This window comes from Physella acuta, unplaced genomic scaffold (genome assembly GCF_028476545.2).
Source record: "Physella acuta isolate Inbredline_101_S28 unplaced genomic scaffold, ASM2847654v3 ptg000473l, whole genome shotgun sequence".
NCBI lineage: Eukaryota > Metazoa > Mollusca > Gastropoda > Physidae > Physella > Physella acuta.
In genome coordinates, this window is record NW_026731992.1 from 313,815 (window position 1) to 341,130 (window position 27,316).

The 27,316-nt window shown below is 41.4% G+C and overlaps 1 protein-coding gene across 6 annotated transcripts in view; it reads left to right on the forward strand.

Annotated features, from left to right (window-relative positions):
• Window positions 1–459: 459 nt before the first annotated feature.
• Window positions 460–27,316, forward strand: part of LOC131943907 (coiled-coil domain-containing protein 9) — a 32,690-nt gene continuing 5,833 nt past the window's right edge. The window contains exons 1-12 of one of the 6 annotated variants that reach the window (XM_059304234.1): window positions 460–533; window positions 10,696–10,768; window positions 11,358–11,471; window positions 11,822–11,890; window positions 13,751–13,855; window positions 17,493–17,651; window positions 18,964–19,050; window positions 22,851–22,898; window positions 23,239–23,394; window positions 23,581–23,759; window positions 26,010–26,062; window positions 26,399–26,473. In XM_059304234.1, coding sequence (XP_059160217.1) covers window positions 10,739–10,768; window positions 11,358–11,471; window positions 11,822–11,890; window positions 13,751–13,855; window positions 17,493–17,651; window positions 18,964–19,050; window positions 22,851–22,898; window positions 23,239–23,394; window positions 23,581–23,759; window positions 26,010–26,062; window positions 26,399–26,473 — 1,075 coding nt within the window. In that variant the 5' untranslated portion in view covers window positions 460–533; window positions 10,696–10,738. Of the gene's footprint in view, window positions 534–10,071; window positions 10,238–10,695; window positions 10,769–11,357; window positions 11,472–11,821; window positions 11,891–13,750; window positions 13,856–17,492; window positions 17,652–18,963; window positions 19,051–22,850; window positions 22,899–23,238; window positions 23,395–23,580; window positions 23,760–26,009; window positions 26,063–26,398; window positions 26,474–27,316 lie in introns of those variants that run through there. The other 5 variants (XM_059304235.1, XM_059304237.1, XM_059304236.1 and 2 more) reach the window with 5 other exon arrangements.

Below are 27,316 nucleotides of genomic sequence, written 5' to 3' on the forward strand. Positions count from 1 at the left end.
TTTTGTCATGCTTTCCTCACTTTTGCACGCTGAATGTTTCGGAGATGGGTTAGGTAGGTGCCTCGATAGCTCTACAGAGCAATATCTCAGGCCTTGGCCTTTTTGCTGTGGAGCACTTTGATCAAAGGGAAATAAGTCAGTCATAATATTAAAATGATAAAATATTAAGAGTTATCTACCCTACAAGAATAAAATAGATCTAAATCTAGATTCTAAGTCGGCCCTGTACTAACGATGTGCAAGGATCTTTCGTCTATCGATGAATTCGAGTGTAGAAATGGTGCATTGAATAAAAAATTGAAATATATATATGTGTAACCATCATTTTATCCCGTTTTAAAGAATCTGTCAAAGTTCTATCTGTCAGAATTTACAAAATTAACACAATATCAATCACCCCTGAGGTGTTTATTTCACATTGTTTCGTTAAAATAGTAGACTAACAGTATTGAAAGCTTTTACTTTTATATAGATCTCTAGTTTCAATGAACAACAGGGCTGACTTTGGCTACAAAACATCCATTTAATTTTCGGTTAGTGCAGTTTTTATAGTTTGCTATTTTATGCTTTATTTTTGCATAAGTCTAAATCTACAGTAAATTTTGGAAGATGATTTTAGATATCGATGTCCGATAATGACTTTTCCATAAAATAGGTGTGTTGGGTTGTTAGATAGTAGATACTATTAGATAGACTTTTAGTTTTTAGTTTTAACTTTTTACTGTGGCCTACACACAGGCTACAACACTCTGTGCACTGCCGGCCTACAGCCTACAGCTAGATTCTAGATCTAGAATCTAGATCTATCTAGATAGATCTAGATCTAGACTCTAGTACTAGAGTCTAGAGATTTAGAATTTAGATGGCAAAACTCCATTTTAGCGTATTTTATTCCCCGCTTCACGTTCACCTCCAGTTGAGCGTATTTTATTATAAAAACACAACCGAAACATACAAAAACGTTAGGTTAGGAAAACAAACACTAGGGCTAGAGCTCTAGGTCCTCTAGATCTCTACTTATTTTTTCATGAATGTGATTTTTAATGGACGCCAGCGAGAAAAGTCTCAAAGGTATTTGAGAGGTCCATAAATTAATTTAATCATGCATGGCGTAGTTACAATTAATAGGCTATTTAATATGGTTAGGTATAAAATCCTGCCTGTCTGGTTTATCTCGGACTTTACTAAAGATTGGATGTATTTGAAGTTTTTAATATTTTCGGTAACTAAATAAAAAATTTTAAAAAAGCAAAAACAATTTGGTTTTCACGAGTAATGGCGACATAAACAATGGCATCCCGTTATTCGATAGGCTGCCATAAATTTTATTGAACACATTGTAAGCTAAAAAAAGAAAAACTAGGTCATGGTGTTTAAATTTGCATTGTTATTTAAAAACTTGATCTGCAAAGTTTTGTTAACAAATAGTTATCGATCACTAAGCTACTGTACAGCCAATCAATATTTATCTTACGAAAGTGAAACATCCGGTTATAACTTAGGCTTGATAAAAATAAATAGAAATGTAGCCTTAAACTCAACAAATTATTTTCAAGTTCTCTGGATTTGCAACTTTTATAGCATTTTTTCTAAAAATATAAAATTTCTAAATTAATTTTAGGCTTAAGTTTTTATTTTTTATTTTTTTTTACGGTCTAAATCTAAAAAGCATGTTTTTATTCCATGTCAACAACATTTTGGAAGGAATCTCGTCAACTCGCTGGTGTCCATTAGAAAAGGTAAAAAAGCATAAAAAAAGCATTAGAGCAGTTCAAATTAAATATCGTGTGATCGTCAGCGGGATAAAATCCTTACATGGTCACGGGTTCACCATGAGTTCACATTGACTTTAATTATCAGCATACGTCATAGCTCGGGCAATAGCTGTTCGAAATTGTGTTGGCCTCAGTTTTGGGGTCATTGTAAGTTCATAAATGTTTATTTATAGTATCATGCCTGGGAGATACTTGTAACAATACAAACTTAATCGCCTTGCAATTGTGAGGTACATTTACGTACTTGTACTTAACCCATTGCCATGAAAAATCCTAAATGACACACAAACATAGCACATTCAATATTCTAAATTTGGATTTTTCTCAAGTTTTGACAAAAGTAAATAATCAAAATCTAAAACAAAGTAAGTCTCTTTGTTTTTTTTATTGATTTTTATTCATTTGTCAAAACAAAAATACAATGCAAATAAATAAATCGTGTTTTCCTAATGTTTTGGTGGGTTTCGGTTATTATAATAAAATACGCTCAAGTGGAGGTAAACTAGAAGCTGAGAATAAAATACGCTAAAATGGAGTTTTACCATTTAGATTAGATCTAGATCTAGATTCTAGATCAGTTAAGAATAGTTAAGATCAGACTAGATCTAGATCTAGTACTTGATCTAGATTCTACTAGAATGGTACTATTCTATTATATATTAGTTAGCTCTAGATCTAGTAGTATTGTAATCTCGATATTTTATGGTTAGGCTAATAAATGAAATTTAAAATTAGGGTTAGGCATAGGACTAGGGTTGGGGTAGGGTTAAACAGGGTTAGCATTAGGCATTGACTATTGACATTAGCCAGCCATGTGTCTATCTACCAGTACCCTAACACCCCTTTTTTGAAGAAGATTCTATTATGATTATAGGACTAAAAAAAATGTCCCTGCCTAAAGGCCAGTAAAGGGATAGGCCTGATTGTTTAAATATTTAGATCTAGAATGGACCCTTTAAATCTCAGACTAGACCACAGGGCACTTCTCTCACTTTACTAAAGTAAAGTAGAAATATAAATAGATCTAGGAGTAAAAGCTACTGAAAATGGTTGCGAAAACTAAAATAAAATGTGTAGGGCCTAAGGCAAAGATTTCAAAACTGACCAAATCTTTTACGGTACAGCCGTTTACTTTTGTAACTTTTTTTACTAAAGATAAGACAGAGCTAGATCTAGATCATTTAAGATTGTTGTACTTTCTTATTTTCAATTTCAGTTCATTTAGGCCTAATGAATAAGATGCTACTGCTAGGCCCATAGGCCTATTATTATTTGCATTAGGCCCTTATAGTAATAATAGGTGACACATGGATAATATAGTGAGAGTGATCTCCACTAAACTTTCTCAAATATTCTTACATAACACTATGTGTAGATGGATGGAACTCCAGATATTACATGCTTTTTAATTAATTTAACATTTTAAAATAGAAAAGAATCTGGGAGAAAAAAGATTTGCTCACCAAGTGAATAGCAAACAGTGTGTGTATAATAGTGTGGAACATTAGTACTTTATAAATTAATATGCGTTTTTAGAGAAATTGGAAATAGCATAAAGTAGTACTTCTGGTCTTCTGAAATTACTTAAAATTTGACAGAAAACAGAATTAGATCTTTTACTTAAAATATATGTGAAATTTCGTCTATTTATCAGAAACAGTACTTAAGCTATATCGCTGAAAAGTTGATACAGACACACACAAACATACAGACAAGATTGCTAAATTAATTTTTTCCGTCTCAGAGAGGTGTAAAACGTCGAGATTTGTGAAAATCTCTATTTTGATTTTTTGCACAATTACAATAATCCTCTATACTCTGTATACGAGAAAGTAAAAGAGTAAAACCAGGATACAGTGTCGGTAGGGGACACTGTATCCATTGGTATTTTATTGCGTATTGGTTAACATATTACTATAAACAATAACAGTTCATTTTTATTCTGTTATGATTGAGTGTAGTTGACCTAATTAAATGCTTTCAAGTCTATTTCCGATGTTTGCAAATGTTTTTTAGCCGGCACGATGGGTGCTTGTTGTCTGCTGGCTATTGTTCAAATTTTAAAGATTTGGTTTCAATTTTTATAGTAACATATAAAGCTGTCTAGTACAGCAATAAAGTAAATTAAATCTTTAATATACTGCTAGATTAATAACTGACACTAGTTATCAGTTAAATTGATTTAAGGTTAGATTTTAAGAGTTTCCCATGCTTTAAAATAAAATTCTGAATGGCTGATTAATATAAATGCAATAATGCAGTATTTTATTTTTGATTAGAAAAATATCATGACCTTGTTTTATACTATTACTTTATTTTGTAAATTTGTATAATTTGTGTAATAATAAATGATTGAACAAGTCTAAAGAGAAAGAAAAATGGTATATCAATCTCCTACTAGACCAAACAAAAACTGCACAGATGTTTGATGTATTATTTGACTCTTGCACAGATATTGATAATTAACATAGGTATTACTTGACTCTTGCACAGATATTGATGATTAATATAGGTATTACTTGACTCTTGCACAGATATTGATAATTAACATAGATATTACTTGACTCTTAATGTTTTTAATATTTAAAAAAAAATGTTATTCCCTAATTTATTTTTTTAAAAACGAGTGCTTTATTTTATTTTATTTTATTTTTTTTATTTGCATTTTTTTTTGGTCTTTTGAAATAATTACCTCATGCTACAGGTATTTGCTGTAAAACTTGACTAGTGGCTAAAGTCTAAAAGACAATGATCTGCCCCTTATAAACAACTGTGCTCAGTTCTCAGGTGTGGAAAATTAAGCGATCTCCATCCACAGGATGTGAATGATCGCAACTGCTCAATCAGTTATCCTCCCTTATGTTATTAATTATAATAATCTCTAAAATTTAATGCATAATTTATTAATGGTTAGGTTAAAAATTAGATTTTCTTGGGTTGTTATTGGATACAAATGTATTTGGAAAGTTTTAACTAAATTGCTGCATTATTAGTAAGTCAAAATTGAGTTGCAACATTTGCCACAAAACCCACAGACAATTGTGAGCAAATTAAAATTTAATAAAAAAAAAAATAACTAACCTAATAATACTTATACCATTATAGGCATTCTTGCTATTGGATTGAAGTGTAAACATATCAGTGAGCTTTGTACAGATGGAATCTTTGATTGCATCAAAATTGGACTTGAGAAAAAATGAGCTTCTCAAGCAAGGTTCCCCAGTATGCATCTGCTAGTTCTTCCTATATCCGAGTCTTGAGCACCCACGACAGCACTGGCACCTAGGCGGTTGCCTACACTAACGGTTGTCATACAGCACGCCCTTTGGCGTCTGTTAGGTAGACAAACCCCCGCCCAAAAACTTTGGCGTCTGTTAGATGGACGAACCCCCCCCCCCCCCCCCCCGCCCCAAAAACTGTGGCGTCTGTTAGGTAGACAAAACCCCGCCGCAAAAACAAAGATCCAAGAAATAGAGCGCCGACTTTTAAATATCGCAGTTTGGCAAAAGATCACACGTCTAAAAATACCAATTGGTAACGCGTTGCTAATACCAGCATATAAAGTTGGGTCAGTTTGGTGTGGAGCACTTGTTTCGATAAAATATTACAAATACAAGAATTCACCTAGCCAGGCCGGACCCCTGGCTTGGTTAAGTCACCTCGTGTAGTTGTTGCGTCAATAGTGGATCATCTGTGTGTGTGTGGGGGGGGGGGGGGCGGACATCATATACGGATGACATCTAACACCAGCACTACTTGAGGCTACCTAGTTATAACCTAATGAAGTATAGTAGGCGCACACACCTATCATGATAATCAGGTTCTCACACAGTTAGGTTTGTAGTGATGCCTTGTTGAGACTTGACAGACAGACGGCTAAGGAAGTTTGTAGTGATGACTTGTTGAGACTTGACAGACAGACGGTTAATGAAGTTTGTAGTGATGCCTTGTTGAGACTTAACAGACAGACGGCTAAGGAAGTTTGTAGTGATGCCTTGTTGAGACTTGACAGACAGACGGTTAATGAAGTTTGTAGTGATGCCTTGTTGAGACTTGACAGACAGACGGCTAAGGAAGTTTGTAGTGATGCCTTGTTGAGACTAGAAAGACAGACGGCTAAGGAAGTTTGTAGTGATGCCTTGTTGAGACTTGACAGACAGACGGTTAATGAAGTTTGTAGTGATGCCGTGTTGAGACTTGACAGACAGACGGCTAAGGAAGTTTGTAGTGATGCCTTGTTGAGACTTGACAGACAGACGGTTAATGAAGTTTGTAGTGATGCCTTGTTGAGACTTGACAGACAGACGGTTAATGAAGTTTGTAGTGATGCCGTGTTGAGACTTGACAGACAGACGGTTAATGAAGTTTGTAGTGATGCCTTGTTGAGACTTGACAGACAGACGGTTAAGGAAGTTTGTAGTGATGCCTTGTTGAGACTTGACAGACAGACGGTTAATGAAGTTTGTAGTGATGCCTTGTTGAGACTTGACAGACAGACGGCTAAGGAAGTTTGTAGTGATGCCTTGTTGAGACTTGACAGACAGACGGCTAAGGAAGTTTGTAGTGATCTCTTGTTGAGACTTGACAGACAGACGGCTAAGGAAGTTTGTAGTGATGCCTTGTTGAGACTTGACAGACAGACGGCTAAGGAAGTTTGTAGTGATACCTTGTTGAGACTTGACAGACAGACGGCTAAGGAAGTTTGTAGTGATGCCTTGGTGAGACTTGACAGACAGACGGCTAAGGAAGTTTGTAGTGATGCCTTGTTGAGACTTGACAGACAGACGGTTAATGAAGTTTGTAGTGATGCCTTGTTGAGACTTGACAGACAGACGGCTAAGGAAGTTTGTAGTGATCTCTTGTTGAGACTTGACAGACAGACGGCGCATTCTATGTACCAATGTGCCTCTCTTCAATTATATGTGCCCCTCCCTCCACCTTGCCTCGGCATAGAAAAGACGCAAATAATACCAGATTGTCGTTTGGGAGCCTGTTTGATATTTGAAGTTGAGTCCATCGGTGTCCATGGAACCTAGTTCGAGCAGTCATCACTCAGATACAACACTAATAATTGTCTCTGGTATTTCCGAAGCATTCCATGCCATGCTTGCACCTGTTCCACTTTGGCAGGTCGCCGCCTGTCTTTATCAGGCAGCCTCCACTAGTCGACTAGACTAGCTCTTCTTATGTGGAGTTGGTCTTGGTGACCACTGCAAGTTTCCAACAAACATCGCGCCTCAAGAACTCCTAACACGGCTCTAATGTAGACCAGCTGCTTACCTTTCCATTGCTTTTTGTTGCTGACCTGCACGATATACGCGGTCGGTGCTTTGGCCTATTGTACCGTAAAACATCCCAGGCATCCAAATATCTACAAACACTTGACGCCTTGGCCTATTGTACCGTAAAACATTCGAGGCATCCAAATATCTTTAAACACTTGACGCCTTGGCGTATTGTACCGTAAATCATTCGAGGCATTGTACTCACACCTCACATTCTTCCCTCCCACACCTCACATTCTTCCCCCCACACCTAACATTCTTCCCCCTCACACCTCACATTCTTCCCTCCCACACCTCACATTCTTCCCCCCACACCTAACATTCTTCCCCCTCACACCTCACATTCTTCCCTCCCACACCTCACATTCTTCCCCCCACACCTAACATTCTTCCCCCTCACACCTCACATTCTTCCCCCCTCACACCTCACATTCTTCCCTCCCACACCTCACATTCTTCCCCCCACACCTCACATTCTTCCCTCCCACACCTCACATTCTTCCCCCTCACACCTCACATTCTTCCCTCCCACACCTCACATTCTTCCCCCCACACCTAACATTCTTCCCCCTCACACCTCACATTCTTCCCCCCTCACACCTCACATTCTTCCCTCCCACACCTCACATTCTTCCCCCACACCTCACATTCTTCCCCCCACACCTAACATTCTTCCCCCTCACACCTCACATTCTTCCCCCCTCACACCTCACATTCTTCCCTCCCACACCTCACATTCTTCCCCCCACACCTCACATTCAACCCACACATCCTCGCCCCCCCCCCCCTCCCAAACCACACCCGTTTCCCCCACACTTCACATTCTTCCCCCTCACACCTCACATTCTTCCCCCTCACACCTCACATTCTTCCCTCCCACACCTCACATTCTTCCCCCTCACACCTCACATACTTCCCCACACTTCACATTCTTCCCTCCCACACCTCACATTCTTCCCCCTCACACCTCACATTCTTCCCCCTCACACCTCACATTCTTCCCCCTCACACCTCACATTCTTCCCTCCCACACCTCACATTCTTCCCCCCTCACACCTCACATTCTTCCCTCCCACACCTCACATTCTTCCCCCCACACCTAACATTCTTCCCCCTCACACCTCACATTCTTCCCCCCTCACACCTCACATTCTTCCCCTCCCACACCTCACATTCTTCCCCCCACACCTCACATTCAACCCACACATCCTCGCCCACCCCCCTCCCAAACCACACCCGTTTCCCCCACACTTCACATTCTTCCCCCTCACACCTCACATTCTTCCCCCTCACACCTCACATTCTTCCCCCCTCACACCTCACATTCTTCCCTCCCACACCTCACATTCTTCCCCCCACACCTAACATTCTTCCCCCTCACACCTCACATTCTTCCCTCACACACCTCACATTCTTCCCCCCACACCTAACATTCTTCCCCCTCACACCTCACATTCTTCCCCCCTCACACCTCACATTCTTCCCCTCCCACACCTCACATTCTTCCCCCCACACCTCACATTCAACGCACACATCCTCGCCCACCCCCCTCCCAAACCACACCCGTTTCCCCCACACTTCACATTCTTCCCCCACACACCTCACATTCTTCCCCCTCACACCTCACATTCTTCCCTCCCACACCTCACATTCTTCCCCCTCACACCTCACATACTTCCCCACACTTCACATTCTTCCCTCCCACACCTCACATTCTTCCCCCTCACACCTCACATTCTTCCCCCTCACACCTCACATTCTTCCCTCCCACACCTCACATTCTTCCCCCTCACACCTCACATTCTTCCCTTCCACACCTCACATTCTTCCCCCCACACCTAACATTCTTCCCCCTCACACCTCACATTCTTCCCTCCCACACCTCACATTCTTCCCCCCACACCTAACATTCTTCCCCCTCACACCTCACATTCTTCCCCCCTCACACCTCACATTCTTCCCTCCCACACCTCACATTCTTCCCCCCACACCTCACATTCTTCCCCCCACACCTAACATTCAACCCACACATCCTCGCCCCCCCTCCCAAACCACACCCGTTTCCCCCACACTTCACATTCTTCCCCCTCACACCTCACATTCTTCCCCCTCACACCTCACATTCTTCCCTCCCACACCTCACATTCTTCCCCCTCACACCTCACATACTTCCCCACACTTCACATTCTTCCCTCCCACACCTCACATTCTTCCCCCTCACACCTCACATTCTTCCCCCCTCACACCTCACATTCTTCCCTCCCACACCTCACATTCTTCCCCCCTCACACCTCACATTCTTCCCTCCCACACCTCACATTCTTCCCCCCACACCTAACATTCTTCCCCCTCACACCTCACATTCTTCCCTCCCACACCTCACATTCTTCCCTCCCACACCTCACATTCTTCCCCCCACACCTAACATTCAACCCACACATCCTCGCCCCCCCCTCCCAAACCACACCCGTTTCCCCCACACCTCACATTCTTCCCTCCCACACTTCACATTCTTCCCCCTCACACCTCACATTCTTCCCCCTCACACCTCACATTCTTCCCTCCCACACCTCACATTCTTCCCCCTCACACCTCACATACTTCCCCACACTTCACATTCTTCCCCCTCACACCTCACATTCTTCCCTCCCACACCTCACATTCTTCCCTCCCACACCTCACATTCTTCCCTCCCACACCTCACATTCTTCCCCCCACACCTAACATTCAACCCACACATCCTCGCCCCCCCCCTCCCAAACCACACCCGTTTCCCTGACAGCTGATGTACGTGTATATGACTCCGACTGTAGCTAGCCCTCCCAAACCACACCCGTTTCCCTCACAGCTGATGTACGTGTATATGACTCCGACTGTAGCTAGCCCTCCCAAACCACACCCGTTTCCCTGACAGCTGATGTACGTGTATATGACTCCGACTGTAGCTAGCCTATGATCGGCCTCACCTACAGTTCCCATCTAGCCACGACACACCGAGCCTGCTGTGTGCTGTGTCGGGCTGCCTGTACACGTGAACATATTCCACTCACTAGACGTGCTGGCACAAGCCAACTGTGCTGCTCAACTCTTTCATGGATACTCTATACAACTAATGGATTATACCGGCTCATTCAGTTTACCTGCTAGAGTTTGTTTTTTCTACTGAAATCACCACCAGTGAGTTCGCATTTACCCTACTGTTTGCTCATATATATATATATATATATATATATATATATATATATATATATATATATATATATATATATACATACATACACACACACACACAGCCCTAACCCATAGGCTAGACCCTACGATCGGGTATCCTCTGGTCTAATCCCACCTCCACACGTATGTACCCTTTGTTGACTAAAACTACCTCCGTGATATGGAAAGAAAACTTCCCTTCCAACAACCTTTGTTCATACAATTTTCATTTCTTCCTGCACATTCCAAGCCCCTAGCGCATTCCTTTAGGTGCTGTCCTGGGTCAAAGGTCGCTATGGTCTTATATGTGTAGCTTGCGCTAGATTGAGTGAAATGTCCGCCAGTACAAACCTTGACCTACCTGGGTGAGTGATTCTATTGTGGACTCCTGTGGTAGTAAACTAAGACACGTTTTTCTCTACCAGAACCATCAGCAGTGGTCATCTGTCATCAGCTTCATTTAGAGAGATGGCTGCACGTCCAAAGTCAGCCGTTTCTGTAAGTACTTGCCAAACTAGCACTAGTTGAAGAGAGCCTGGTTTTAAGTTGAGATAGCGAGATGGTACCAGGGATAATTTATCAACTGATGAAACAATGGTATCGTCCTCTGTAGCCAGTTGAAGTCTCTAAACCTTCTAGTAGTTGTAGCCTAGGATCATTCAGAAGTCACTGGCTAACTTATCCAAACTCAACAGTAGTTGTAGCCTAGGATCATTCAGAAGTCACTGGCTAACTTATCCAAACTCAACAGTAGTTGTAGCCTAGGATCATTCAGAAGTCACTGGCTAACTTATCCAAACTCAACAGTAGTTGTAGCCTAGGATCATTCAGAAGTCACTGGCTAACTTATCCAAACTCAACAGTAGTTGTAGCCTAGGATCATTCAGAAGTCACTGGCTAACTTATCCAAACTCAACAGTAGTTGTAGCCTAGGATCATTCAGAAGTCACTAGTTAACTTATCCAAACTCAACAGTAGTTGTAGCCTAGGATCATTCAGAAGTCACTGGCTAACTTATCCAAACTCAACAGTAGTTGTAGCCTAGGATCATTCAGAAGTCACTAGTTAACTTATCCAAACTCAACAGGCTGACACTGATGTCAACCTTGACTTTCTCACTAAAGAGGAAAAAGAAGCTCTTCTCTCCAAGAAAATGGATATGATACGCCAAAGGAATAAAGCCATAACAGAGAGACATAAGGTAGACCAACTCAGAAAGGTTTAGTCTAATCTGTTGAATCGGAGCTTAGTCTAATCTGTTGAGTGAGAGATTTAGTCTCATCTGTTGAGTGAGAGATTTAGTCTCATCTGTTGAGTGAGAGATTTAGTCTCATCTGTTGAATGAGAGATTTAGTCTAATCTGTTAAGTGAGAGATTAAGTCTAATCTGTTGAATGAGAGATTTAGTCTAATCTGTTAAGTGAGAGATTTAGTCTAATCTGTTGAGTGAGAGATTTAGTCTAATCTGTTGAGTGAGAGATTTAGTCTCATCTGTTGAGTGACAGATTTAGTCTAATCTGTTGAGTGAGAGATTTGATACTTTTTGTTCCAGCTTATTGAGGCAGATAGAAGAAAAGCTGAGGAGTCTGGCCAAGCTGTTAAACCTGCAGTAGACAGTCAGGTAATACCACACACCCTCACAGTCAGGTAATAGTTCACACACACACACACCCTCACAGCCAGGTAATACCACACACCCTCACAGCCAGGTAATACCACACACCCTCACAGCCAGGTAATACCACACACACACACCCTCACAGTCAGGTAATACCACACACACACACCCTCACAGTCAGGTAATAGTTCACACACACACACACCCTCACAGCCAGGTAATACCACACACCCTCACAGTCAGGTAATACCACACCCTCACAGTCAGGTAATAGTTCACACACACACACACCCTCACAGCCAGGTAATACCACACACCCTCACAGCCAGGTAATACCACACACCCTCACAGCCAGGTAATACCACACACCCTCACAGCCAGGTAATACCACACACCCTCACAGCCAGGTAATACCACACACTCACAGCCAGGCAATACCACACACCCTCACAGCCAGGTAATAGTTCACACACACCCTCACAGCCAGGTAATAGTTCACACAGCCTCACAGCCAGGTAATACCACACACCCTCACAGCCAGGTAATACCACACACCCTCACAGCCAGGTAATACCACACACCCTCACAGCCAGGTAATAGTTCACACACCCTCACAGCCAGGTAATACCACACACCCTCACAGCCAGGTAATGGTTCACACACACACACACCCTCACAGCCAGGTAATACCACACACCCTCACAGTCAGGTAATACCACACACCCTCACAGCCAGGTAATAGTTCACACACACCCTCACAGTCAGGTAATACCACACACCCTCACAATCAGGTAATACCACACACCCTCACAGCCAGGTAATAGTTCACACACACCCTCACAGCCAGGTAATACCACACACCCTCACAGTCAGGTAATAGTTCACACACCCTCACAGCCAGGTAATAGTTCACACACCCTCACAGCCAGGTAATAGTTCACACACACACACACACCCTCACAGTCAGGTAATACCACACACCCTCACAGCCAGGTAATAGTTCACACACACCCTCACAGCCAGGTAATAGTTCACACACCCTCACAGCCAGGTAATAGTTCACACACACACACACACCCTCACAGTCAGATAATACCACACACCCTCACAGCCAGGTAATAGTTTACACACACCCTCACAGCCAGGTAATACCACACACCCTCACAGTCAGGTAATAGTTCACACACCCTCACAGCCAGGTAATAGTTCACACACCCTCACAGCCAGGTAATAGTTCACACACACACACACCCTCACAGTCAGGTAATACCACACACCCTCACAGCCAGGTAATAGTTCACACACACCCTCACAGCCAGGTAATAGTTCACACACCCTCACAGCCAGGTAATAGTTAACACACACCCTCACACCCAGGTAATACCACACACCCTCACAGCCAGGTAATACCACACACCCTCACAGCCAGGTAATACCACACACCCTCACAGCCAGGTAACACCACACACCCTCACAGCCAGGTAATAGTTCACACACACACACACCCTCACAGTCAGGTAATACCACACACCCCTAACTCAAGATAGTATTGATATATACACATTCCAGTGATATAATAAAACATGTAGACCCCCACTCAGCATATAATAAAACATGTAGACCCCCACTCAGCATATAATAAAACATATAGACCCCCACTCAGCATAAAACATGTAGACCCCCACTCAGCATATAATAAAACATGTAGACCCCCACTCAGCATAAAACATGTAGACCCCCACTCAGCATAAAACATGTAGACCCCCACTCAGCATAAAACATGTAGACCCCCACTCAGCATAAAACATGTAGACCCCCCCCCCCCCTGAGCTTATTGTCCAGCTTTTGATCCTGTTTTTCCAGAGCCTGCCAGCTGAAGGGGCCTTAAAACCTCGTGCACGTGGCAGAGGACAGGTCAATTCTAAAGATTCCTACAGACCTGGTAGAGAGAGGCCAAAGTCTTCAGGGGTAAATTGTTGATTCAAACATTTAGCTCTTAACATCTGTTTGTTTTCAATACCTTGACCACATTTTAACTCATTTCTAATGGGATAATTTCTATCAAATGTATCATAGAAGTGCAGACATGCCTACCATCTTGCCAAGAGCAAAATTGTTCCGCTTTTTTGCAAAAAAAATGTTTAGCCATTCTGCTTTTGTTGAAGTATGTTCCGCTTCTTCAAAAAAATAATTATTAAACTAAACTAAGAAATTTTAATTGAATTGACAAAAAGGGCAAGGAAAAGCAATTATCTCCCTTGTTTCCTTATTGACAATATTTACAAGTATAAGTATAATCTAAAAATGGATAATATGTATAAGCTAGGTTATGAACATTGTTTTTTAGTTTTTGCAATTGAATTGTAGATTTAAATTATGCCTTAAATCACATGTAGGCAGAAAAAAAACAATAAAATCATGACTATCTAACTAGGACTTTTAATTGAATAGGTAGGCCTTAACTCTTAACTTAAAATTGTATTACATACGAAGCTTTCAGCATTTGTTGTTCATATGACCTAGAATATACCAAGTCAGGAATAATCAAATCAATAATATTATGTTAAAGCTATGGTTTTATTAAAGGGGGGGGGGGGGGTGGTCAGGTTACTTTTTTTTTTGTTGAGAATACCCCTGGAAGGTATCTTTGAAAAAAAATATTTCAAATTTGCATCGGTGGCGCCCAGACAGGGCGTGATTTGATTCTTCTCTTTATGCAGTATATATATATTAAAAAAATGTTGATTGCAGTTTGACACAGTTCATACATGGAGTTCATGGAGTCGATAAGAACACAAAATTCTGATGTGGTTCATGCGAGTGCCAGGAATCTTTGGAAAGCAGATGAGAATACTCCAGAGAACATTTCTGCGCTGAAAAATTCTTTCCCGTAGCACTTTGTATCTGTAAATTGGGCGTCCTGCATAGCCAGAAAGGGGTATTACTATATTAAGCTGTAAAACTGCAACAGACACAGCCCCCTTCGCCCCTGTGATTGCTTGTCCCCGGGCGCCCCTGTGAGCACTATGCCGCCTATGTTTGTTTTAAAAAAAGTCTATAATTATAAAACTAAAGACACGCTGGGCAACAATAATTGTTGACTATATCAAATCATACGTGTCCTCCGGCAATTTGGGCCCCTGGGCTTTCCTGTGAGCGTAATAACACCTAATTTTAAACAGTTCAATAGACAATGTATGTCGCTCACCAAATTGAATAATGCGCATTTGCCTGCGCCCCGGCTGGGTGCAATTAGGGACACCGGGCTACCCCGTTAGGGCTATAATGCCTACATTTGTTTTAAACAGTGCCATAAGATGGGGTTTTAGAGCTGTTTACTAAACATAGTGACATGTTCGCCAGCACACCGGCATGGTGCCATTTGGCGCCCTGCTCTATCCTGTTAGCACTATAGGAACACCCTACAATATTGACACAGTGGCACACGACATTCAATTATTAAACCTGCGGTAGTGTAACTCTATTACCCTGACACCTGGACGGTCAATGAAGTGTGTTCTACCTCACTATTACGGAGAACGATTAACGTACACTCAAGGTTTTCATCATCACGCAAATGTTATCCAAGAAATATAGTGCAGGCATTGTTTACATTTAAATAACTCTGTTTTAGAAAACAAGATCACACGTCTAAGAATAAAGAATTGGTAACGCATTGATAGAACCCTCTTAAAATATTTCGTCAGACTTTCTTCTAACCCTGTGGCAATGCACGGGGACGGGCACGCTAGTTATATATGCACCAGCGCATATGTTCCTCTTTGTGACTTCAAATTCCTCTTTTAGGTATGACTGTTCCTACTTTTGGTTGACAGGGGTAGGCATGTTGTAAGTACATCTCTCATGAGAATGCATAATCATCTACATTTTAATCTAAAGTTTGTAAATTAGCTATAAGAATAAATTTAAAGAATATTTTTGGCCATTACCAAAGGGGACACAATTAAGTGGTAGCCATCTACTAAGAGGACATAATTGGGTGGTAGCAGTCTACAAAGGGGACATAATTAGGTGGTAGCAGTCTTTAAAGGGAATATAATTAGGTGATAGCAGTCTACAAAGGGGACAATTAGGTGGTAGAAGTCTACAAAGGGGACATAATTAGGTGGTAGCAGTCTTTAAAGGGAATATTATTAGGTGATAGCAGTCTATAAAGGGAATATAATTAGGTGATAGCAGTCTATATAGGGGACATAATTAGGTGGTAGCAGTCTACAAAGGGGACATAATTAGGTGGCAGCAGTCTACAAAGGGGACATAATTAGGTGGTAGCAGTCTTTAAAGGGGACATAATTAGGTGGTAGCAGTCTACAAAGGGGACATAATTAGGTGGTAGCGGTCTACAAAGGGGACATAATTAGGTGGTAGCAGTCTATATAGGGAATATAATTAGGTGATAGCAGTCTACAAAGGGGACATAATTAGGTGGCAGCAGTCTACAAAGGGGACATAATTAGGTGGTAGCAGTCTACAAAGGGGACATAATTAAGTAGCAGCAGTCTCTTCATCAGTCAGTGAGCTGGAGATGAAAACTGGTCATCTCATTAGCAACTGTGTACATAGTCATGTTAGAAAACTGGTCATCTCATTAGCAACTGTGTACATAGTCATGTTAGAAAACTGGTCATCTCATTAGCAACTGTGTACATAGTCATGTTAGAAAACTGGTCATCTCATTAGCAACTGTGTACATTGTCATGTTAGAAAAGTTGACCAGTATTTACAAGCTTTTATTGAACTTGCTTCCTCTGACTATCTGTTGTGCTCATAGGTTGAAACTGCCAAACAAAATTTGGCCTCTTCTAATGGACCTATTGGGTACTTAATTAATTTTTAAAGAATTAATTAAAATTGACTATATAATCAACAATTTTATGCAATATTATACCCACATTATTCATGTTTCTTTGGGGCAGGATAGTTTTTAATCATACAACTCTATTGTATTAAAAATGTTAAAGTACTGATATTTTTTTACCAAACATGTTTTAATAACAAGTGTTATATAATAATGTTAAAGTACTGATATTTTTTTACCAAACTTGTTTTAATAACAAGTGTTATATAATAATGTTAAAGTACTGATATTTTTTTACCAAACTTGTTTTAATAACAAGTGTTATATAATAATGTTAAAGTACTGATATTTTTTTACCAAACTTGTTTTAATAACAAGTGTTATATAATAATGTTAAAGTACTGATATTTTTTTACCAAACTTGTTTTAATAACAAGTGTTATATAATAATGTTAAAGTACTGATATTTTTTTACCAAACATGTTTTAATAACAAGTGTTATATAATAATGCATAATGATAAAGGAGAAAATAAATTATTTTCTTTCTCTGCACTACTAATAAAATAAGTATAAAGAAAAGTGTGGGTGACTATATTATCTGTTGAATACCTTTACTAAAATTTAGGAAGCTTCCCACAATTTTTTTATATCTTTATAGTCATTTAAATAGTAGTGTATAATTATATATTTAAGAAAATCATTTTCTTCATTTTAGTGCATAAGTATATAATAGATTGTTAGTAAAAAGTTTTTTTAGGAATTTTTCAAATATTTTCTTTGATTAGGACTTTCGTGATTCAAGTAGCTATGAACCCATAGTTGACACGTCAGATCTAGCTAACTATAAACATGATCACAAGGGAAGAGGGAGGGGAAACCGCTCAGAGCTTGATGGGACATCTGGCACACCCAAAAACAAACGTAAACCTGCTGCAAAAGAAGAGGTGAGTTAGCTCTTGTATGTCATCACATTGCATCGTGTTCATTGGGTCAGCTAGAAAGGGCATCTTGTGTAGATTGTATCAGGGCATCGTGTTCATTGGGTCAGCTAGAAAGGGCATCTTGTGTAGATTGTATCAGGGCATCGTGTTCATTGGGTCAGCTAGAAAGGGCATCTTATGTAGATTGTATCAGGGCATCGTGTTCATTGGGTCAGCTAGAAAGGGCATCTTATGTAGATTGTATCAGGGCATCGTGTTCATTGGGTCAGCTAGAAAGGGCATCTTATGTAGATTGTTTCAGGGCATCGTGTTCATTGGGTCAGCTAGAAAGGGCATCTTATGTAGATTGTATCAGGGCATCGTGTTCATTGGGTCAGCTAGAAAGGGCATCTTATGTAGATTGTTTCAGGGCATCGTGTTCATTGGGTCAGCTAGAAAGGGCATCTTGTGTAGATTGTTTCAGGGCATCATGTTCATTGGATCAGCTAGAAAGGGCATCTTGTGTAGATTGTATCAGGGCATCGTGTTCATTGGGTCAGCTAGAAAGGGCATCTTGTATTGTATCAGGGCATTGTGTTCATTGGGTCAGCTAGAAAGGGCATCTTGTGTAGATTGTATCAGGGCATCATGTTCATTTATGACAATATCTGAGAGCATCTTGTACAGTTGTGTCAATTCTGTGAAAGCATCCTGGATATTTGTGTCAGTACATTGTGTATGCTAATCTAATTGCTATCCCAGGGAATCCTCTCATAGTGTAACCCTTGTTCTGAATGCACGTACCTGACAGCACATTAGATGCCGCAGGCTCAGCAGGTTGTTTGAACCATTGATGGCACTTAGCCATGAATAGAATCACTCTCTGATCTGTCACAGGTTTGAACCATTGATGGCACTTAGCCATGAATAGAATCACTCTCTGATCTGTCACAGGTTTGAACCATTGATGGCACTTAGCCATGAATAGAATCACTCTCTGATCTGTCACAGGTTTGAACCATTGATGGAACTTAGCCATGAATAGAATCACTCTCTGATCTGTCACAGGTTTGAACCATTGATGGCACTTAGCCATGAATAGAATCACTCTCTGATCTGTCACAGGGTTGAACCATTGATGGCACTTAGCCATGAATAGAATCACTCTCTGATCTGTCACAGGTTTTCCTGTTGGACTGGAACAGCAAATGGCTCGATTACCATTTATTGCTGTCCAGTATAAAAGCATGGGTCAAAGTGCAGTTCATCATCATTCAGTTTTTCATGCCCATGAACATTTTGCCCCATCCTTAAGTAATGTAACTGCTGTGTGCAGGAGAGGATTGAGCACAAGTTTGAATATGAACCCATCATAGATATTAAAGATCTGGATCAGAGATTTTCTCAAGTCTGGGATGCTCAAGTGAGTGTCTTCTTCTTTGGGGCATTCCAACATCATATGCATGAGTTCATCAAGTCAATGTCTTCTTCTTTGGGGCATGCCAACATCATATGCATTAGGTCATCAAGTCAATGTCTTCATCTTTGGGGCATTCCAACATCATATGCATGAAGTCATCAAGTCAATGTCTTTTTCTTTGGGGCATTCCCACGTCATATGCATGAGGTTATCAAGTCAATGTCTTCTTCTTTGGGGCATTCCAACATCATATGCATGAGGTCATCAAGTCAATGTCTTCTTCTTTGGGGCATTCCAACATCATATGCATGAGGTCATCAAGTCAATGTCTTCTTCTTTGGGGCATTCCAACATCATATGCATGAAGTCATTATTATTTGCTTCTTATGTAGCCATGTTACAAATCTTCAATATCAACTAATTTACTAAAAAAATAACAATACATGATCTTAACCATTAATGTCCCGTAACGCCCGCTGCCGCCCGACACCGTTAATGTCCCGTAACGCCCGCTGCCGCCCGCTTACAATACGCATAGAAAAATTAAATTTGTTTCATTAAAATTTGGCCTACAAATCCTAATTTTTAACTAAACAGGAAGTCTGATAGTTTCAGCATCCTTTTCCGGTCTTCTAATTTCAATGGCGCTTTTGAAAGATAAAAAATAATAGTTTCTTTCCATCTCGAAATTTTAGACTCATCTGTCCAATTTTTAGTTGATTTAATATTAAAAATAAAATAAAATAATGCCTCTAAACGTATCTAGGCATGTATTTTATGAATTATATATCTTAAAGATAATCAAATTGATATTTAACTGTTAAATTCGATGCATAGTTGTTTAGACAAAAATAAATAAAGTTGACTACCGAAAATGACCTGTTTTGAATTTTCTCCGACATTTTTAATTTTTACTAGAATACCCGTCATCCGTTGGATAACTGTGGGTTTCGGGGGTCATCCATTAAAAAATATCACGTCTGTCACTCAGAGGCATAGCGTAGCGACCCTTCCCGGCGCCCGGGGACAAAGTTTTCGATTTTAACCCCCCCCCCCCCCCCCCCCCCCCCCAAGATTTCGATTTTCAACCCCCCCCCCTCAAACTTTTGATGTGCACCCCCCCCCCCCCCCCCCACTCAAACTTTCGATTTGAACCCCCCTCAACCTTTCAATTTATTTTTCCAAACCATTTTGGCGCCCCAACATATGTCCCCCCGCCCCCCCCCCCCCTCCACCTCCCCCCGCCTCCCCTTCCCCTCCCCCCCCCCCCCACCTCCCCTCCCGCCCCCCCCCCCCCTCCTCGCTACGCTACTGCAGTGTCACTTATCGTCACAAAAACAGACCCCACATTCAAAAATATGTTTCTTATCTTTTAAAAACACCGAAAACACCGATTTCAGACTATCCCTTCATATACTGACGTCACATGTGACCTACTCAACTCTACTTCACCTGCCCAGTGTCCCGCCAAGTCTCAGACAACATGTTTTTATCGTTTAAAAAACGATTCCAGCCGAGCTTGTCTCTGACCACACTATCCTTTCATATGCTTAGGACAAAGAAACAGATGAACTCTACTTCACCTGCCCTGTATCCTGCCAAGTTCAGATAGGCAACTTTATCATTCACATCTAAAAAAAAAAAAAATTGAAAAAAAATATCATTGACATATTGGTCTAGAACCTGTACCACCCGCATGAGAGCGGACTACGCTACAAACTTAGCTATTTACTCGTGACGTCACAAATGAATTTTTATACTATACTTTTGAGTCTCCGCGCATAGATCTAGATCTAAGTCTAGTAGTAGAATCTAGTAACTTTCAAATTAAATTTTATCTTAAATTAGCCAAACAAAGATTTATATAAAATAATTAAGGCCTGAAATAGATTCTAGATGTATTAAGGCCTGAAATAGATTCTAGATCTAGAATTTACATTGAGTCTAGTGACCTAGATCTAGATCTAGGCTAGATTCATAACTTTCCTTCGACAGCTGATCTTTAGATCTAGAGAAATTTATTGTAAAACTAAATGAAAAAAGACAGTTTAAAATTGATATAAGTGTTGGAACGTAATAAATACAGCAAACGGACGTATTGTTAAAGTTATGACCGACAGAAAATTAGATTTAGAACGCGTTAAACTTTTGAATGGGAACACAATTTTCTTCGGTAGACGCCGCCATTTTATTGTACTAAAGAGTAAACAAAAAACTGTGACGTCACGGTCCCGCCGAGTGTAGTGGTCGTTCTAAACTTTTTAAAAAAAATGGGTTACTCTGCGTATGAATAAATCAATAAATTAATTAACGTCTTTAAATAAATGTGTGATTAACAGTCTGTCTTAAAACAAAAATTTTTCTCTACCTACATACTATTTTACAGCTTTCCACGATGAGTGCAACCATGCGAGATAGTCAATCAGGCAAACAAACAAACAAAAAAACAAATAAATATTCAAACATATAAACAAACTTGACTTTTAGTAGTATATAGATTCTGTACTTGTACCGAATATAATATATTCTATTTAATACTGTTGGAAAGCCAGGTTTATTCCCAACATTAAGCAGTAGTTTTTATCTTAATTTTCAATTTCATTTAGACAAAAACAAATATTTTGTGAAACTATTCACTTGATCATACAGAGTTATGCTCCTTACATTGGGCCGTCATGGGTGGAGTTTTGGTAGAATGAATGGGACATTAATGGTTAACCCAGCTTTTTCTAAACATTTTATTGATAACATTTATTATGCCTCAGTATTGTAGCTTATTTTGTGGATGTGGTTGTCAGTGTGGATGTTGTTGTCAGTGTGGATGTGGTTGTCAGTGTGGATGTTGTCAGTGTGGATGTTGTCAGTGTGGATGTTGTCAGTGTGGATGTTGTTGTCAGTGTGGATGTTGTTGCCAGTGCAGATGTTGTTGTCAGTGTGGATGTTGTTGTCAGTGTGGATGTTGTCAGTGTGGATGTTGTTGTCAGTGTGGATGTTGTTGCCAGTGCGGATGTTGTTGTCAGTGTGGATGTTGTTGTCAGTGTGGATGTTGTCAGTGTGGATGTTGTTGCCAGTGCAGATGTTGTTGCCAGTGCAGATGTTGTTGCCAGTGCAGATGTTGTTGTCAGTGTGGATGTTGTTGTCAGTGTGGATGTTGTTGTCAGTGTGGATGTTGTCAGTGTGGATGTTGTTGCCAGTGCGGATGTTGTTGTCAGTGTGGATGTTGTTGTCAGTGTGGATGTTGTTGTCAGTGTGGATGTTGTTGTCAGTGTGGATGTTGTTGCCAGTGTGGATGTTGTTGTCAGTGTGGATGTTGTTGTCAGTGTGGATGTTGTTGTCAGTGTGGATGTTGTTGTCAGTGTGGATGTTGTTGTCAGTGTGGATGTTGTTGTCAGTGTGGATGTTGTTGTCAGTGTGGATGTTGTTGTCAGTGTGGATGTTGTTGCCAGTGTGGATGTTGTTGTCAGTGTGGATGTTGTTGTCAGTGTGGATGTTGTTGTCAGTGTGGATGTTGTTGTCAGTGTGGATGTTGTCAGTGTGGATGTTGTTGTCAGTGTGGATGTTGTTGTCAGTGTGGATGTTGTTGTCAGTGTGGATGTTGTTGTCAGTGTGGATGTTGTTGTCAGTGTGGATGTTGTTGCCAGTGCAGATTTTGTTGTCAGTGTGGATGTTGTCATTGTGGATGTTGTCGTCAGTGTGAATGTTGTCGTCACTGCTGATGCATGTCCCTAGACTTGAATGCCTGTCCTGTGAGTTTGTGCATGTTCCCTTACTAACAGTGTGTTGTTCTCTCCATGCTGACATAGTCTGATGGGCAGGGCAAAGTTTACAAAGGCCGACTGAAGGATGACCAAGTAAGTTGTTGACCAGTTCTCTCTGCTTGACTCTCTGTCTCCATGGCTGGCTAACATGACATGTGTGTTGTTGACCAGTTCTCTCTGCTTGACTCTCTGTCTCCATGGCTAACATGACATGTGTGTTGTTGACCAGTTCTCTCTGCTTGACTCTCTGTCTCCATGGCTAACATGACATGTGTGTTGTTGACCAGTTCTCTCTGCTTGACTCTCTGTCTCCATGGCTAACATCACATGTGTGTTGTTGACCAGTTTTCTCTGCTTGACTCTCTGTCTCCATGGCTAACATGACATGTGTTGATTAGGATTTATAAGATTTTATTTCCTCTTGTGCATACAGGGTCCACCTCCAGATCCATCCTTCAATCCTTTAGCTGACCGCAGGCGCAGTGAGAAGAAGGAGGAAGGGACTGATCACCGCAGGCATCCAAGGAACTATGGGGGAGGTGCAGATCTGACCAGAGTTAAACAGACAATGAAAAATCTGAGAGAAAAGGTGCTAATCTCTTCTTGCCTAACAAGATCTTTAAAAATTGAGGATAACTGTCAAATGGGGCAAGATTAAAATATGCCCTTGTCTAATGGGACAGGATAAAAAATATGCCCTTGTCTAATGGAGCAGGATAAAAATATGCCGTTGTCTAATAGGGCAGTATAAAAAATATGGTCTTTTATTTGCTAGGAGAAAGAAAGGCCAACTGTAAACAAACCACTAGAAATAATCATGACAGGGAAAGAAAGAAGAAACCATGAAGAATGGAAGGCAGAGAGGGAACGGTATGACCAGGAGAGAATCCAGCGCCAGATGAACTCTGTTGGCAGCTGGAAGAGAGCATGGGATGCTGAAAAAGTTAATCCAGAGTAAGTGGTCTCACCATTTACACCACCATCTCTAAGTGATCTCACCATTTACACCACCATCTCTAAGTGGTCTCACCATTTACACCACCATCTCTAAGTGATCTCACCATTTACACCACCATCTCTGAGTGATCTCACCATGTACACCACCATCTCTAAGTGATCTCACCATTTACACCACCATCTCTAAGTGATCTCACCATTTACACCACCCTCTCTGAGTGATCTCACCATTTACACCACCATCTCTGAGTGGTCTCACCATTTACACCACCATCTCTAAGTGATCTCACCATTAACACCACCATCTGTGAGTGGTCTCACCATGTACACCACCATCTCTGAGTGGTCTCACCATGTACACCACCATCTCTAAGTGATCTCACCATTTACATCACCATCTCTAAACGATCTCACCATTTACACCACCTTCTCTGAGTAGTCTCACCATGTACACCACCATCCCTAAGTGGTCTCACCATTTACGCCACCATCTCTAAGTGATCTCATCATTTACACCACCATCTCTAAGTGGTCTCACCATTTACACCACCATCTCTGAGTGATCTCATCATTTACACCACCATCTCTAAGTGATCTCACCATTTACACCTCCATCTCTAAGTTGTCTCACCATTTACACCACCATCTCTGAGTGATCTCATCATTTACACCACCATCTCTAAGTGATCTCACCATTTACACCACCATCTCTGAGTGATCTCACCATTTACACCACCCTCTCTGAGTGATCTCACCATTTACACCACCATCTCTGAGTGGTCTCACCATTTACACCACCATCTCAAAGTGATCTCACCATTAACACCACCATCTGTGAGTGGTCTCACCATGTACACCACCATCTCTGAGTGGTCTCACCATGTACACCACCATCTCTAAGTGATCTCACCATGTACATCACCATCTCTAAGTGATCTCACCATTTACACCACCTTCTCTGAGTAGTCTCACCATGTACACCACCATCCCTAAGTGTTCTCGCCATTTACGCCACCATCTCTAAGTGATCTCATCATTTACACCACCATCTCTAAGTGATCTCATCATTTACACCACCATCTCTAAGTGATCTCACCATTTACACCACCATCTCTGAGTGATCTCATCATTTACACCACCCTCTCTGAGTGGTCTCACCATGTACACCACCATCTCTAAGTGATCTCACCATGTACATCACCCTCTCTGAGTGATCTCACCATTTACACCACCATCTCTAAGTGGTCTCACCATTTACACCACCATCTCTAAGTTGTCTCACCATTTACACCACCATCTCTAAGTGATCTCACCATTTAAACCACCATCTCTAAGTGGTCTCACCATTTACACCACCATCTCTAAGTGATCTCACCATTTACACCACCATCTCTGAGTGGTCTCACCATGTACACCACCATCTCTGAGTGATCTCACCATGTACACCACCATCTCTAAGTGATCTCACCATTAACACCACCATCTCTAAGTGGTCTCACCATTTACACCACCATCTCTGAGTGGTCTCACCATGTACACCACCATCTCTGAGTGGTCTCACCATGTACACCACCATCTCTAAGTGGTCTCACCATTTACATCACCATCTCTAAGTGATCTCATCATTTACACCACCATCTCTAAGTGATCTCATCATTTACACCACCTTCTCTGCGTAGTCTCACCATTTACACCACCATCCCTAAGTGGTCTCACCATTTACGCCACCATCTCTAAGTGATCTCACCATTTACACCTCCATCTCTAAGCTGTCTCACCATTTACACCACCATCACTGAGTGATCTCATCATTTACACCACCATCTCTAAGTGATCTCACCATTTACACCACCATCTCTGAGTGATCTCATCATTTACACCACCATCTCTGAGTGGTCTCACCATGTACACCACCATCTCTGAGTGATCTCACCATGTACACCACCATCTCTAAGTGATCTCACCATTTACACCACCATCTCTGAGTGATCTCATCATTTACACCACCATCTCTGAGTGGTCTCACCATTTACACCACCATCTCTAAGTGATCTCACCATTTACATCACCATCTCTAAGTGGTCTCATCATTTACACCATCTTCTCTAATTGGTCACTAATTAGTCCATCTCTTGGAGGTCTCACCATTTACACCAGCAGCTTTAAGCTGTCTCACCATTTACACCACCATCTGTAAGTGGTCTGACCATTGACAGCAGCTGTTGTTTTTCTAAATGTATCCAATAGATCAGATGAGATGTCCCCATACAGCTCTAGACTTGAACCAGGCAAACGTCCAGGTGAGTCTCATGTCTTGTTTCATCTCTGGCTCCATTTCTCATGTCTGGTCATGTGACACCCTGACACTGGTCATGTGACAGGTCAGGTGGTACATAATGCAACTAATGGATGACTGATTATCTACAAATACCTGTGTAAATATTTGCTGGTTGAGTTCTTCTATTCCCTAGTGTTTGCTAGTTGATAGTTACCAAGTATGAAAACCCTGTATTATATGAATGTCATCAATACACCAAGCAATGTTTGACTGGTATTTTATTTTCTCATGAAATGTGTAAAGATTTAACTCTGAACAATTTACACTTGTCTGTCATTTGGTCATTATCTGTTTGAAGCTGGTCGAATTGGTAGTGGCCGCTTTGACAGGGGAGAGAGAGATGAGCGTCCTAGAAGTGCTGTCATTGGGAAAGGTATCCGGCATGTTCTGCTTGCTTGTGTCTGCTGGTGCTGTCTCCTCTAGCATGGCTTACCTCCCCTCCATAGGGGCTTGTCTCCCCTCCATAGAGGCTTGCCTCCCCTCCATAGGGGCTTGTCTCCCCTCCATAGAGGCTTGTCTCCCCTCCATAGAGGCTTGTCTCCCCTCCATAGAGGCTTGTCTCCCCTCCATAGGGGCTTGTCTCCCCTCCATATAGGCTTGTTTCCCCTCCATAGGGGCTTGTCTCCCCTCCATAGAGGCTTGTCTCCCCTCCATAGGGGCTTGTCTCCCCTCCTTAGAGGCTTGTCTCCCCTCCATAGGGGCTTGTCTCCCCTCCATAGAGGCTTGCCTCCCCTCCATAGGGGCTTGTCTCCCCTCCATAGAGGCTTGCCTCCCCTCCATAGAGGCTTGTCTCCCCTCCATAGAGGCTTGTCTCCCCTCCATAGGGGCTTGCCTCCCCTCCATAGAGGCTTGCCTCCCCTCCAGGGGGCTTGTCTCCCCTCCATAGGGGCTTGTCTCCCCTCCATAGGGGCTTGTCTCCCCTTCATAGGGGCTTCTCCCTTCCATAGGGGCTTGTCTCCCCTCCAGAGGGGCTTGGCATTGGCCCTAGGCTTAGGTTACACCATCAGCTTACAACTTGATGGATTCACCTAACTCAGTGAAGGAAAAATAGTAATCAAACAAAGCACATTTTTGCTGAAAAACATAAAAAACAAGCGCAAAAGAATGTGACTAATTCTAATGTAGTAGTTATGAAAGAAGCCACAAAGTCCTAGCTTGCATGGATTCAATATGTTTTGTGCAATACATTTTTTTTTAATTTTGTATTTGCAAAACT